The sequence below is a fragment of the Phlebotomus papatasi genome, chromosome 3 (genome assembly GCF_024763615.1).
Source record: "Phlebotomus papatasi isolate M1 chromosome 3, Ppap_2.1, whole genome shotgun sequence".
Lineage (NCBI taxonomy): Eukaryota > Metazoa > Arthropoda > Insecta > Diptera > Psychodidae > Phlebotomus > Phlebotomus papatasi.
Genome location: NC_077224.1, coordinates 28,913,605 through 28,927,518, shown reverse-complemented (window position 1 = coordinate 28,927,518; position 13,914 = coordinate 28,913,605). Strand labels below are relative to the sequence as shown.

Below are 13,914 nucleotides of genomic sequence, written 5' to 3'. Positions count from 1 at the left end.
GGAAAAACCTTCGCCGTTATAAAAACAACTGTTATACAGAAAAGAACTGAGCGACAATTTTTTTTTTAATTTAAAAATTGTTTTATTTGGACTGAAAACGAATGAAACTGGAAATTTTTCTTTTTTTAAACAGATATTACTTATTAGTCAATCGCTTCATAGGCAAAGGAATCTTTGAGTTAATGTCCTTCACATTCATTCCTTTGACTCCAGAATAGGTACTCACTGGATAATTTTCCGTATCATTTTTGTTTTTCAGCACAAACATATTTGAAGGGGAATCCTTGAAGGTATTTCTTGTAGTCCTGTTAGCCAGGCAACTCAGTGGTGTTCGGTTTCCCTCTTGATTTATTTGTTTGGGCGTATGACACTGCCCTGAATTTTCATCCTGAAAAACTTTCGTACCATTTCGACTGCGATCCTCGAGATTCAGTGTTGATTTAGGAGTAGAATCTTCACAATCCTTCGTATTTGGTTCATCTTCAAACACAAAAGGTGTTCTCTCAATTCCAGGGGATCTAGGATCGATGGTATCTTCAACAATTTGGGCCGGCTCTTTTGAAGGATCGTAGTCAAAATTGGTTTCCAGCAGACCTTCCATCTGGGTGTCCAATAGTCCTTTCTCCTCAGTTTCCCCATCTTCATCATCAAAACTGGTATTGAAGTCCAGCTTGGACAAGGCTGATTCAAAGCTTTCTGAAACACTAGCATTTTGAGCATCGCAAATCTCAGCTTCGACTTGTGATACCATTTCCTCATTATTTAACAGAATAAGAGGTGTTCGATGGATTTCGGTAGAAGGAGAACGAGGATCAATAGGATTTGTCGTAGTCTGAAGCATTTCCATGTGCTTAGTCCGTGGATAAACATTCTCAAAGCTGCCACTAAGCGGAGTCCGGATATCAGTGAGATCCTGGGCTTTAGTAATCTGCTTAGCAGGCGATTGTTTAAACAAAAGCTACAAACAAAATGTACAATAAAAACACACTGCAAATTCCATAGTCCTGCTCAAAAATACTTACATTTATAGGAGTCCGGGAAATGTGTAATGTAGGTGAACGTGGATCATTTGAAGCATCCTTTCGCTCCCGAAACAATTTGCTCACGAAAGAACCCATGTAAGAGGTAGGAAAATCAAGGAAAATTAGGAAAAACCGTGGAGCGTCTTACTCTTTACTACACAACTCGTTTCAAATTGGGTGAACTGAGCGTTGTATATGACAGTATAACACAGCTTTTGTCAAAACAAATTTGCTCAGCACTCAATGAATGCTGTGAGTTTTGAATTGTAACGATTACAAACACCATTGAATTAACCCATTCAGTCAATGTACCAGAAATACTTGAGATAGAATGTTCATATTTTGTGATTAGTTTCCTACAGATTAGTAGATGAATTTTTTGAAAAGAAAAAAATTTTATCTCATATGGGGGCGCGGGGAGCCTCTGTCAAACACACGTCTTAACGGTCACTGAATTTAAATTCCGCGCATTAATTAATTACAAACTCTATTGATTTAGATAGAGTAACTATCCAAGAACACCAATTGGCAACTAGAATTCAAATCAGAAAAGAGGAAAAGAGGCCAATTTTAACAAATTCGACAGGATGTCGTATTTTCCGTCCGCCATTTTGAGCAAAAATTTTGCATGACCTTCCGCGAAGCAAGAAAATAATCACAAAATGTATTTTCATCCCTGTCGGACTATTTTTCTCGAGTAATTGAATAACTAACGTTACTAAAAATCCATTCCCGACAGCAATTCGGATAAAAATTGCCCAGAAATAAATCATCAAAAATCACTCAATTTACGTATGATGTATAATACAATGGTAAGGAATGGGTTAAAAGAAAGACAATAATAATTAATAATAGTAATTCTTTATCGTCTTTATCCTTATTTAAGTTCGGCAACCACTTTAAAACAGATTTATAAAATTCCAAAAAATTATACATGGTACGAAAGATAAGGAATTCTTTTGTATTTCAAAAACATTTTAAAAATATTTACCCAAAATCAAAGAATAAAGTAAAATTAATAGAAAATTTAAAGAATCGAAAATACTCACAATATCATTATTTATTAAAATTCCAACAAAATTTAATATTTTTTTTATTCGAATTGTTCTTTTTAAAATGAATAAAATATTTTACATAGACTTTGAAAGAAAAATCAACACTTAGGGGAATGTTTGCGTGGTTCGCACAGAGTGAACCTTCGAACAACACAAATTTTCTCTTTGTTTGCAAAGAGCTAGTTCGTCATTTCTTAGCCAGAAGATAGATAATTATTAAGTTCATGAAACGAGATGAGAAATGGTATAGGTCAGCTCCTTGCAAGGGTATCATTTCAAGAAATTTGTACACATCTTTTTTCTTTTTTTTTTCTTCCTTTTTTCCTTTTTCCTTCTTTTTCTTTTTTTCCTTTTTTCTTTTCTTTTTCTTTTTTATATTATAAAAAAAATGCTTTAGTTTTTAGATGTTTTTTATTTATTTTATAAAAACTTCTTTTGAATTGTACTTCGTTTACAAGTGTGTCCTTTTCCAATCTTAAAGTTTTCCGTATTTTTGTGCATAAGGACCAAAACCTTTAATTTTAGCTCTTCGTCATTGATTGCGATTTTCCTTGCGCTCTCCTCCATTCCTTGGATCTTTCAGAAACCACTCTTTTGGAAATATCTCAAGAACCAAACCATTGATACTTTTCATTTTTGGATATGTTTCAGTTTCAGATGTTACCAAGGTGGACATTTTGTCCTCCTCAGACACCAATATCATTCAGAAAATTTTTCTTGAAATTTAGAAGATAAGTGTTTAAAACTCTTGTAACAGTCAATTTCAACATAAAAAATATATTTTGGAGGAATTTTCGGTCTAATGGGTTGTTGTAGCAGATAGTGAACGGAAAAATAGACCTTTCTTAACTTTTTCTCTTTAATTCTTCACGACGTTTCGAGGGTGGATGTTATCTTCATCAGGTTTCGAATGTGGAGGAAAAATCACGTAAGGTGGGAAAATCTGCTGCTGCAATGCACTTGAACTTTTTTACAATTCTTCACTCTGAAGTTTACCATCCAATAGGCTGACACCGAATTCGGTGAAGAATTAAAGAGAAAAAGTCAAGAAAGCTCTATTTTTCCGTTCACTATTTGATAAAAGAAATACTTAACCAAGTAAGAATTGATTAGGCTTGTGAAATTTTTTTTTAGTATTTTAAATTCTAATACAAAGTTTTAAACATTTTCTCATTTTTTCCTTTGCTCTTCTTTCTTTCTTTTTTTTTCTTTTTTCTTTTCTTTTCTTTTTTTCCTAAATTTTGTACACTTTTTCAAGTGAGGCTCCCTTTGCAAACAAAGAGAAAATTCGCATCGTTTGAAGGTTCACTCTGTGTGAACCATGCCTACATTCCCCTAAAGATTTTCAAATTTTTGGGTGTGAACATCGACTTAAGTATCGATGTAATTGGTCCAAAATTTTACCAAAAAAAAATCTCAAATTTAAAAACTTGTAAAGAAATGTGTTTTTTAGTCTTTTGAATTTTTCCTGGAAGCAATTTACTGAAGAAAAGACTTATTCACATAAAAATCTGTAGAGAACAAAGAAAAATAAATTGAGGATGTCAGCTTTACATGGACAAAATGTGCGACTAGGCAGTTTTTAAATCCAAAAATGAATATGGTCATTGGATCTGCTTTCAAATAAACTAAAAAGATATATATTTTGTGGGAGCCTGAAGTAGTTCCATCTAAAAGGTCTCCGAAGACCGAAAGTGGACATTGCATAGGGGAGACTGGGGCAAAAAGTCACAAATCGAAAATTTGAAAATTCAATATCTTCCAAGATAAAAGAGATAGCGGCTTAAATTTTTTTCCATAGATAGCTTCTATAGACCTTCTTCGATGTTGTATTCAAATCTTAGAATTCGAACAAGGAATTTAGAAAACAAAAATATCAAAATTTTTAGCCCTATTTTTGAAATATTTTCCTTGAAGAATATATCAATTATTACCTACTTACTTAAAAGCCGAAATTTATTCACTGATGATTATTTCCCAAATGACTTGGCTTTTTTGAATACGAAGCCCCTATCTACTTTAGAATTTTACAAAGATTCGTGTCTCAATAAATCTTTTTGTTAAGAACGACCACTTGGGGTAAAAAGTAACAAAAGGTATGGAGCAAAAAGTAAGAAAAACCGAAACAATTTATGATGTCTCACCGCAAAAAAACATCAATGCCATGTGTCGCCGCTTGTTGTTTGCATTGGTCAAACGATTTTCAGTCTTTTTTGTGTTTTTTTTCCTAAAATTCCTTAAAAACATTTTTATCGTTCATATAGAGAAAACGGTGATTTACAAAGGTGTAGAGGAATCAGGGGCCCATCAAGCCTAATAAAAAGTGAAGCTATTTTTCACTTCTCCTTGTAAAAATTTTGCAGATATCGCACCGCGACTTAAACAAATTTACTCGTAGTTCTTATACTATTTCGGCGAACATTATAAAATCTGTATTTTTAGATAGCTTTTAATGCAAGATTTCGAAATATATCAGCCTGATAAGTCAATTCTCTTTAGGAAAAAACTTGCCAATAGTCTTCAGTGCCTCTATGCAAAAACGTATGGAAAAATGAAATGTCGAGAGGCCCCTGAGAGGAATAAATTTCCTATAAGAATATGTTATCTAAGATATTTTTTAAATTTACGGAATCCCGTAACAAAGCGAATCAAAATGTGATAACATCCCATACCTAATACTATTTGCCCCAGCATTTTTGAGAATGGTCACAAAATTACGTTTTATAAAACTCGATTAATGTATTTCCTAAAAAAAATAGAGGAAAATTACTTTCACAAAGTTGTAAAGAGCGGTAAATTTCTTATAGAACTGCGCTAATTAGAAATTGCTGGGGCGTTCGAGTATAGTTTGTAAAAAAATAAATGGTCAAAAGACAAAAATGACATATAAATTGTAAAATGGATTATTGAGCTCCAGACCGGTGCCAATTTGAAAAATAAATATTAGGATCGAAGAAACACCTATTAGACAAGAAGGAGCACATCTTGGCAGTTTCGTCAAAATATTGAAATTTATTTAATGCATATATCTAATATATGGTGCCGGCCAAAAGCCAAAATCCCAAACGCTAAAATGTCGAATAGCCAAAATCTCAAAAAATCAAAATCCTGAGAAGACAAAATCTCGAACAGGTCGAAATCCTGTAAGTCAAAAATTCCGAATGAGTCAATATGCCGTATGACTGGGTCCGGTGGATCAAAATTCCGAAAACCCTAAATCCCAAAAGATCAAAAATTCAGGAAACCAGAATCTCGTATGGTCAAAATCCAAAAATGAAAAGGGACGAAATTATACGGATACGGAAGATAACGTGTAGAATAATTTTCCAAAACATAGAAATTTTTTCTTTGCCTCCAACAAGCGCGACTGCAATCGTTGAAATAGCTACCACACTATTAACAAATCGAGATTTTGGCTTTCGGAATTTTGACCGAAACCCATCAAATAAAATGCAAGTATTATGACGTTTTTTTCTTCATTAATCTACGTTTTCCTATAAAGAATAGATGTGCACATTTCATATCTTAAATCTGGTACTGAAAGACTGCCAATAGGTGTTTCCTCAACCCTATTGCTTTATCTTTGAATTCGAGGAATAAAATTTACAAATTAATTTTTAGTTTTTTTTCTAAAATTTCTTTTTATTTCAGGAATTGCTTGTAAACTTTCTATTGGAATAGGTTTATCAGCGATCAACACTTGACACGGAACTGACCCAGCATAAATGTTAGCATTATTTTGACCAGTCCATCCGGTCTTGGCAACTGTAGGAATTTGATTTAGATTTAGATTTTGTAGTTGTCTTTTAAGCATTCTCATTTTAAGTTATTGCTTTGAACTCTGAATCTGCCACTTTTAAAATTTGACAAAATTTTTCCAAACATTTTACATGGAAGAACATCATTTTGACAAACTTTTCTTGTTAATTTTTCAAAACATTTCTTTCAGAGTGAAAAAAAATACAGCTGAAAATTTTAAATAATACACACCAGGAAGAAATATTTCACAGCAATATTTAATCTTTATTTTAAAAATCCTTGTAAATAATAAAATTCAGGATATTTCCGGAAAAATCAAAATGTTTTCTTTTTCATTTAACATCATTACAATTTATCAAAAGAAATTATAGTTGTCAATTTTACTTGTCTCTTAAGTAAAATAGATAATATTTACCGTTTCCCAAACCTTGAAAGTTACTATGGGAAAAATGCAGCACAATTTATTGCACAAGTTTTTTATGTTTTTATAAAGAGTATCGAAATTAGAAAATTAACACCTGTGTCGAGAACAACTTAATACTTTCTAATTAATTATCTGCCTGCTTTTCAATTGATTGAATAATTTAGTTAAAAAATCAGTTTAGCTATCAGATTCTTTTAGAAAAGAAATCAAATTAGATTCGTTAAATGCTGAGAGTGAGAAAAAAATTAATTTAGCTTAAATATATACTTACCTGCATAAAACATAATTAGCGATTGCATTGGCATGAATAATCTTTTTTTTTGTGTAGGAAATACATAATATTAATTTACATTTTACTATAGCTTTTTCTACAAGAAATTGACAAAATGTCACAAAAAAACTAATTATGCACACGAATATGTATCAAAAGATTGAGAAGCTAAGAAAAATTTCAATAATCGAGAAAGGTGCGTGTGAAATTTTCTCATTCAAAAATCTCTTAATAATTCCCAAAGACACCAATTTTGTGATTATAACATCCAAATTTCAGCAATATCTAAACAATTTACCTGCACTTGACGAAGTGGTAAAACTTTTACGAGATTGCTCATTTCTCAATATCCTCAAATTGAAGCCCGATAAATGGCCCCAAAATTACATGTAAATGTAAATAAAAATAATACAAAAAGCAGCCTTTATTGTATAATACCATCGCAAATCCTAATTAGAAGCTAAAATGAAGAAAAAAAAACTCTTGTCGTAGACACATCGAGCGAGGTATATATACATAATAATGTCTATACTTATATACTTAAACTCAATGGTCTGTGACATAATAGAAGAATTTTCAATGGACTTGACTAAAGATGTTGAGAGATTCCCAAGAGAATTCTCTTCTCTCTGTGTCGTGAGCACAAGTCTGGGTGGCTGTTTATATCGATGGATTAAATCGTAAAAGAGAGAATATCATCAATGATCTTGAGCTGCTGTTCTTGAAATCTGCACATGGTCTGTTGATATTTTCACTTTCAATGCTGCGAAGAAATCTACTAGATCCACTCTGTGAGAACGTGCTGCAAAAAGTGATCTAGCCAGAATTTATATTAATTGCGATCTTCAAGATCACACATATAATCGCAAAATATGCATATTGATCGCAAACCCGAATTTATGCCACATGCAGATCGTTTTTTTTTTTCAACCCGACTCGGTTGCAATGACACCAATGATGAAAGATCAGCGATCATGAATTTTTCATCTTTCTCACATAGGCTCTGATCGAAAGATCAATAGGGGAGACAGGGGTAGAATTAGCCAGCAAATGAAGCTTTTTTTTCGCGAGTGGCTTGTGAAAAAATGATAAGTTTTGTCTAATATTTTTATGTTTCATAAGTAGCATTAGGATATTGGCTATATGAAACAGTGTAGTTCAAAGCTCTAAAATCCTTGGCTTTTTCTTGAGAGGATAATGAAAAAAGTATGGCACATTGGCTACACTTACCCCTGCCTGGGTAGAAATAGCCACTTTTGGGGTACTAATTGCCACTAGTTTCCCAGATGAAATTTTAAACTGGAGATACCAAATATTGTTTCACTTGATACACTGAAGCCCACTGATGCTAAATATGTTACTTAAACCTAAAGAAAAGGGCTTTAGCCAACTTTTTTATGACATTTTTGTAATTGAGGCAAAATTAATGCAAACATTCTGAAAAAATCTATTTCTCAAGTTGCTCATACAAATGGCAATATTGCTTGGAATATCAATAGTACTTTTTCATCTAACAATTATCCATCTATTAGTGAAAAATCATTGATAGTTTTAGCCCGCCACGGAAGAGTGACTACAACTGCCCCGAGGGCTGTTTCAGTGTTTATCATCTTATATAAAAAAGTGGATAATTATTATCCAAGTGAAAAATATTTTTTAATTAGGTTTATTAAACCAGAAACGAGGTAAAACTATGAAATCTTGACTAGAAACTCAGAAAACTAAATGCTGGTCCAAAAACTGTAACATCAAAACTACAATTTTATACCCATTTTATAAAAATGCTTCTAAATTGTAGGATAACAGGATCAGAGTTATAAATATTTCTGGGAATATGGGGATGTGTTCCTACTTTCATTAAAAAATACTTTGGTCGATGTACATTTTAAGAAAAACGAGAAAAATCCACTGTCTACTTTTACCCCTGGCTATAGGTACCCCGGTCTCCCCTACATTGTTGGTGAGATTTTGTGTATTTATAATTAATGTCATGTAGCATTTGTCTATTGCACAATGATTGAGTTTCCCTCTTTGCGAGTTTGGGAAGTTCCACTAAACTCGATATTATATATGTGAGAGTTACTTTTTGGCAAATAAATTTTGACTTTGAAAATTTCTGTATGAGACGTTTTCAAACACGGTACCGATTAGAAACTATTTTGAACGCTAAATATATACCTCTTCTCTCAGGTGCTCAACGAGATGGAAAAAAAGATGCTCTTCAACACCACTCAAGTCCCATAGCCGCCGAAAATATTGCAATGATTATTGAGATATCAATCAAAGGCATTGTATGTCAATTGCTTATATGGAGGAATGTTATGAAAGATATTGAGGTTCATTGACTCTTTCCAAGACTCTTTCTTTCATCAAAGTGACTAAAATCAGTTTTTTCTTCACACATTCGAGGCTTTTCCTTTCAAACTCTTTTTTTTCTTCAAGGATGTGCCTCATAAGAGCAAAATAATTATACCACTAGTGTTTAACAATCATCGCAAATTTACCTTATAGATTTTGTATTTTTTACCTTCAATGATCTACAAATACAGATGATTGATTTGCTCTATCTGATATTATTCTTATTAAGTCTATTTAACAATCGCTTTAGAGAACATAGATTTGCCATTTATTTCATTACTAAACACACCTTTCAATAAGATTTCGGGTCCACAATGCTAATAACAATTTTGGATTTTAGAAAATTATTAAGTTTCTCAAGTGTATGTTATATATAGAATTTTTGAGTTTTACAATAAAACCCTACACTGAAAACTCGTTTTAATTGCTTATAAAAAAAAGGGAATATTGAGGATTTTTGAAAATTCATTGTCTAAACAAATGTGCAGGCACAAGTTATTATTGCTTTGTTTGAAAAAAAAAAGAGAAAGGCGCAGTTTAAAATATGCAAGTCCTCTATCACATTTTGGACAGATTCAAAATAGTCAATATTCAAGAGAAACTATCTAAAATTAGTTAGTTTAAATATAGTACATAAATGTTTGGTGGGTCCCGATTAAAATCCCGAAAGTCGAAATCTCGAACGCCAAAATCCCGAAAAGACCACAATCGCAAAAGCCAAAATCCCAAAAGCCAAAATCCCGAAGAGTCAAAATCCCGAAAAGCCATAATCTTGGAAACGCAAAATCCCGAAAACCTAAATCCTAAAAGCCAAAATCCCGTAAAGCGTAAAGGCAAAATTCCAAATTCTTTAAAATGTCAAAGCAACTCTCACGAGTGCACCCGAGTTTGTTGGAGGCAAAGGGAAATTTTCTGTGCTGTGGAAAATTATTCTGCACATTATCCTCCGTATAATTTCGTCCCTTTCCGTATTTTGATCATTCTGGATTTTGGCTTATCGGGATTTCAACGTTGTGGGGATTTTACCGTTCAAGATTTTGTCTTTCAGGATTTGGGCTTTTTGGAATTTTGGCTTTTTATGTATTTTGACCCATTCCAGAAATCTATCCTCTCGGTATTCCAGCTTTCGGGGCGTTCATCAATCCATTCGGAATTCTGTCTCTGCGGGATATAGACTTTTCGGTTTTTTTTCGTTCGAACTTTCGGTTTTTCAGGATTTTGGCTTTTCGGGATTTTGTTGATTCGTTCGGGAAGTCTATTCGTTTGGGATTTCGCCTTACGGGATTTAGACCCATTCGGGATTTTGACTTTTCGGAATTTTTCGTTCGAGATTTTGGTTTACGGAATTTTTACTTTCAGGATTTTAGCTAGCACCGGCGTTTGGCACATGAGTCTTAAAAATAAAACTTGGCAAAAAAGCAAATGAGCAGTAAAAAATAAACTTAGTCAATAAAAGATTAAAGTTGGATAGTAAAATAAAAAAATTGAGTCAATAAAAAAATGAATCTTTATAAAAAGGGTCTAATTTATATAATTGTTTAAGACAAAATCGTAAGTAAAATAAACTCTTTATTTTCCATTATCCAAAACTTGTATGATTGTTTTATTACTTTTAAAAATTTAAATTAAATACTGGACAAATTTGATTTTTGACTCTCTAAAATTTCAGTTGATTTTCAGTTGTACAGTGACAAGGAAGCCCGATACTGCCGCACCTTCACCTATATACAACATAAGTAAAGCTTTCTTCCGAAGAAGTTAAATTAAACTGTTTTCAGTTTATATCGCTGAGAAAATTTATCAATATATTTAGTTTGTATACATTGTATCACTTTTATAAATACAATAGTATTTTTAGTGCATTTGGTATAATTTAATCATTTAATGATTAAAAAGGATATCATAAATCTGTGAGGCTATAAATTAATAAAATATTTATGGTAAAAGGAAAATCAAAAATTTTAACTTAGAATCGTGTTTTATTAATTTCACTTTTATGACAAAAAAAAATTATTACTCATTTCGAAATTTATACTGACTCAAAAACTATTTGTCTAACTAAATATTTATTATAGTAACCTCATTTTATTACAACTTATTAGTATTTAATAAGTGTGAAACAGTATTTATTTAGATTTGTACAGATATTAGTAACTTGTATAAATAGTGAGAACTAGTGTCGAATTGTAAATTTTATAGTTATTCGTACAGATAAAAAGATAAAATATAAAATTAAATTATTTTAAAATTGGATACCAGACACCCATAGAGGTTAAAAAGAAACTTATTTTCTTATTTTTTTAGTTCAATTAGTGATGGTTATACAAGAAGAACAAAAGAAATTAATTGAAAAAAAAAACTTACTAAAAACTTTCTCTAAACTCTAAAAATAAGTTCCATTAACAAATAAAACATATTGTCTAAGTATTTTAAATGATCACAGACCAAAACTTATTTGTCATTTTAAGGAAAAGAAACTTAGATAAATCTTTAAATAATTTAATTTTGATGTCACCATTAATTTTCAGAATTATTCGCAATTTTTTTTTCTTTCATCAAACAACTCATGATTTAAAGCGTCATTAATATTTTTAGCATTTGCAATACTCTCCAAAAGAATTCACTCAATTTCAGTTCCAATTTGTATAAGATCTATTTAATTTATTTAAATTTTTCCAAAATGTTAAAGCTGCTTCATTATTCAAGAAAGTTACCCAAAACATTGTGAAAAATGTGGGAAATATATCATTGTAATTATACTCATATAAAATTGAATACGAGTTCAAAGACATGCCATTCAGTAAGTTTTTTTTATGAATAAGCCATTTGTCTCGAAGTTTCATCTATTCATTTAAATTTAAAACATGATTATTAATTTTAGGAATTTAATAAAAGCAAAGCATAATATTTAAATCTAACAGTTTGAGAAGAAATTTAAACAGTTTAAATCGTTTAAACTGAGATCATAACAGTGCCAAGAAATAAGAAATTTCCTCCTACCTATGTTTTACAGCTGTAACCAAATAAAGCTTTTTTTTAACACAAATGATTTCTTAACGGTTTTTTCCTTTTTTGGAAAAACAATTGATCCTATTAAAATTAGTTATAGTTTTTAAATGTACATATTTTTCAGGAATTTTTAGGTTTTTGAATTGGAAAAAAATTAGAACTATAGAAAAATATCAGCAATAGGGGAAACTGGGGCACCACCAAACACGGGGTACCACCAAACACTGCGATTTTTTAATCGGATATTGGATATCAGAGGATAAGACCGATAGGAATTTATAGGCACTATAGGGATGCTTGTCCACTGAAGGAATGGTCGAGATAGTCCAAGCAGTTTAGAAATAAAAATTACTGTTTGGTGGTACCCCGTGTTTGGTGGTGCCCCAGTTTCCCCTATGCATACAAACTTTTGGCAATGATATAATCATTTTGTCATGATCCTGCAAATATCTTTCAACCTATTGCAAGATACTTAAAATGCATATTTTTTACACTTAAATTTTCTTCATTGAAGACATAGTTTTCTACTTACTTTTCAATATCCCTGTAATTAACAATAGTTATTTGTGTTCAATACGCCGATACTCTCTTCTATTGCAGACAGAAATTCATTTATTGGAGAGAAAAAAATATTATAAGCGTTTCATAACGTAAATTCAACTTGTTTGACGCTTTGTGTTAAAATATGGAAGAGAGATTTGAAAAGAGGTGATTTTCACAATTTAAAGTAAAGACTAAATAATAGCAAAAAAATTATTAGATAATCTTTTGTTGATAATTCAAAAAGAGTCGGATGTCATTTCACCTTCTTAATGACTCTGTGGTTTCACACCATTGTGGGTCACTCGAGGGGCTAACAAGCACAATGCTGATGTGCAAGACATGTATATTTAAAAAAAAGCCCAAGTTTCATTTAATTGTGATTTTATCGCAATTTTCACCACAACGCCTAACAATTGAAAACTCTTATTTGAATAAGACCGCAACAAAGGACATTTACTTTTCGGCCTTTTGAAAGAAATATCGTGTTTGCAATGATTTGCCTCTTAGGTCCAAATTTATTTGAGGTTTTACATGTTGTAAAAATTTGATGATCGACAATTTCCACTAATCACCAATAAAATGACAGAAATCACATAATAAAAGCGGTTTAATGAGCGTGAAATAAAATCGGAGGATAATCCTGTAAATTTTTTCTTCACCCGAAATTATAACGCCTTATCTGACTGCTGTATTGGAATATTGCAATATTTATTAACTTTGTGCCCAGACTCTCTGATCATTTATTGCATTTTGATCATCTTTATGTGAACAATATTGTGCCAAATTGATTTGTTATTCATTTATAGCCCAGTCAATTCGACCACCTGGGTGTACCAAAAAAAAACCATGTCTTGAAAATAAAGATAATTCAATTTCAAGTTTTTTTTGTCATGGCCTTTTTTGTAGAGTCGCACGACATTATGCATTTAATGATTGGGAAATTAAGTCATGAAATCACATGATAAATTAAAGATCTTGTAGTGTGGTGATAAAAAAGCTTACGATGACAAAAGACAATTTCATTGAGAAAACGTATTAAAAGCCAAGGGTTATGATGAGATTAATTATGATCACGTTTTGGAACGTTTCCCCAATTAATCACACATTACATTTATTTGCATGAAGTAAACACTTGTCAACAAAGTAGATCATTTTTTATCATTTATTTAAAACCTTAAAATAAAAAAAAAATATTGACTTGATAAAAGATTAAAGTTCTAGTGCATTAATTGAATGTGAAGTCGTCTTCAGACTAGATGTTAAGAGCAAAATCTCTTTGGTCAGTAAAAAATTAAAAAAAATCAGTAAAAATTAAATTTGATCGGTAAAAAGTCAAATTTGGTCAGTAAATAAAAAATCAAATACGGTTGAATCAAATCAAATCTGTTTTATGTTTTATGTTTTATATGTGTGGTAATCGGAAAAGCAGTCAAAAAATTTTTTATATAGCAACTTTTAGCTAGCGACGCGTTT

At 31.4% G+C, this 13,914-nt stretch overlaps 1 protein-coding gene across 2 annotated transcripts; it reads right to left on the bottom strand.

The window, feature by feature from the left end:
* Nucleotides 1-57: 57 nt before the first annotated feature.
* On the bottom strand, nucleotides 58-1,213 carry LOC129807479 (cell division cycle-associated protein 3-like). 2 transcript variants are annotated; one of them, XM_055856772.1, is made up of 2 exons: nucleotides 1,023-1,213; nucleotides 58-958 (listed from the first exon to the last, which is right to left on the bottom strand). In XM_055856772.1, the coding sequence occupies exons 1-2, from the start codon at nucleotides 1,116-1,118 to the stop codon at nucleotides 137-139; spliced, it is 918 nt and encodes a 305-aa protein (XP_055712747.1). In that variant the 5' UTR covers nucleotides 1,119-1,213; the 3' UTR covers nucleotides 58-136. The 2 variants fall into 2 exon arrangements, with proteins under 2 accessions (XP_055712747.1, XP_055712748.1); XM_055856773.1 differs by having other exon boundaries at nucleotides 58-928.
* Nucleotides 1,214-13,914: the final 12,701 nt, after the last annotated feature.